This window comes from Propithecus coquereli, unplaced genomic scaffold (genome assembly GCF_000956105.1).
Source record: "Propithecus coquereli isolate 6110/MARCELLA unplaced genomic scaffold, Pcoq_1.0 Scaffold59, whole genome shotgun sequence".
NCBI classification, from domain to species: Eukaryota; Metazoa; Chordata; class Mammalia; order Primates; family Indriidae; genus Propithecus; species Propithecus coquereli.
Genome location: NW_012151840.1, coordinates 5,511,212 through 5,512,244, shown reverse-complemented (window position 1 = coordinate 5,512,244; position 1,033 = coordinate 5,511,212). Strand labels below are relative to the sequence as shown.

At 41.3% G+C, this 1,033-nt stretch overlaps 1 protein-coding gene and 1 pseudogene across 1 annotated transcript in view; one reads left to right on the top strand and one right to left on the bottom strand.

Annotated features, from left to right (window-relative positions):
* Positions 1-169, top strand: part of LOC105821710 — a 6,574-nt pseudogene extending 6,405 nt beyond the window's left edge.
* The window catches only part of THEM4 (thioesterase superfamily member 4), a 51,602-nt gene that overhangs the window by 18,298 nt on the left and 32,271 nt on the right, over positions 1-1,033 (bottom strand). The window contains exon 4 of the mRNA XM_012658510.1: positions 529-639. Coding sequence (XP_012513964.1) covers positions 529-639 — 111 coding nt within the window. The remainder of the gene's footprint in view (positions 1-528; positions 640-1,033) is intronic.

Below are 1,033 nucleotides of genomic sequence, written 5' to 3'. Positions count from 1 at the left end.
TTCCACCTCGGCCTCCCAGAGTGCTAGGATTGTTGTCCTTTTATTTCTATGTGAAGTTATTCAAACATGTATGTTTTGTTAAGTAGTGGATGTTGGTGCTCCACCCAGAGCCCCTTGGATCCTTTTTTCACTTTTTGGGGGTTATTTGCCCTACAGCTTGCTATGCTGAAAAACAGAGAGCTTTAGAAGTACCTGAGAATTTATAGTCCCCAAGACGGTCCTTATCTTATTGACTGATGTGTATAAGAATAAGACCCCCTTCCCTGAGGGAGGGATTATTTTGAGGTATAAATTTCATTCCAGAGTTCCTTTGTGTGATCAGGCTGAAGCTACCCTTTGCAGGACTTTGAGAGCTCAACCTTGGTTGACTTCCTCACCTTCCCTGTCCATCTCCCACTTCCATGCTAGTTGCCTCTGGGAACATTTCCTTAATAATCACTTGCACACAAATCTTTGTCTCAGGACCTGTAGCTGGGGAACATGAACTTACAACATCTAAGGAGAAGTAGAGAATGATTATGAATTTACCTTCTAAAATTGATGTTGAGATTTGCAGTCATGACAGTTCCCCCAGCTATCATCGCAGACGCACCAACAGTATTATCAATCATAGTTGCAATGGCACCTCCATGAAGGAATCTAGTCACAATAGGAGTAGAGGACAAATGTTTGCAGAAGTTCTGAAACAGAGAGCTTCTCAAGAGAAATTATCCAAGCATCTTCACACAATTTACTTATGAAAGGTCCATTTAGTTCATGTCCAGTGTAGTGAATGTCAAATAATACCCGTGTCTCTAAGTTTATTTGGTTCATAGTGTATTTTTATTATTTTTATTTATTTAGAGACAGAGTCTTTCTCTGTCACCCAGGCTGGAGTGCAGTAGCACAATCATTGCCTGGGCTTAAATGATCCACCTGCTTCAGCCTCCCGAGTAGCTGGGACTACAAGTGTGCACCGTCATGCTCAGTTAATTTAAATTTTTTTTTTTTTTAGAGATGGAGTCTTTCTCTGTCACCCAGGCTGGAGTGCAGT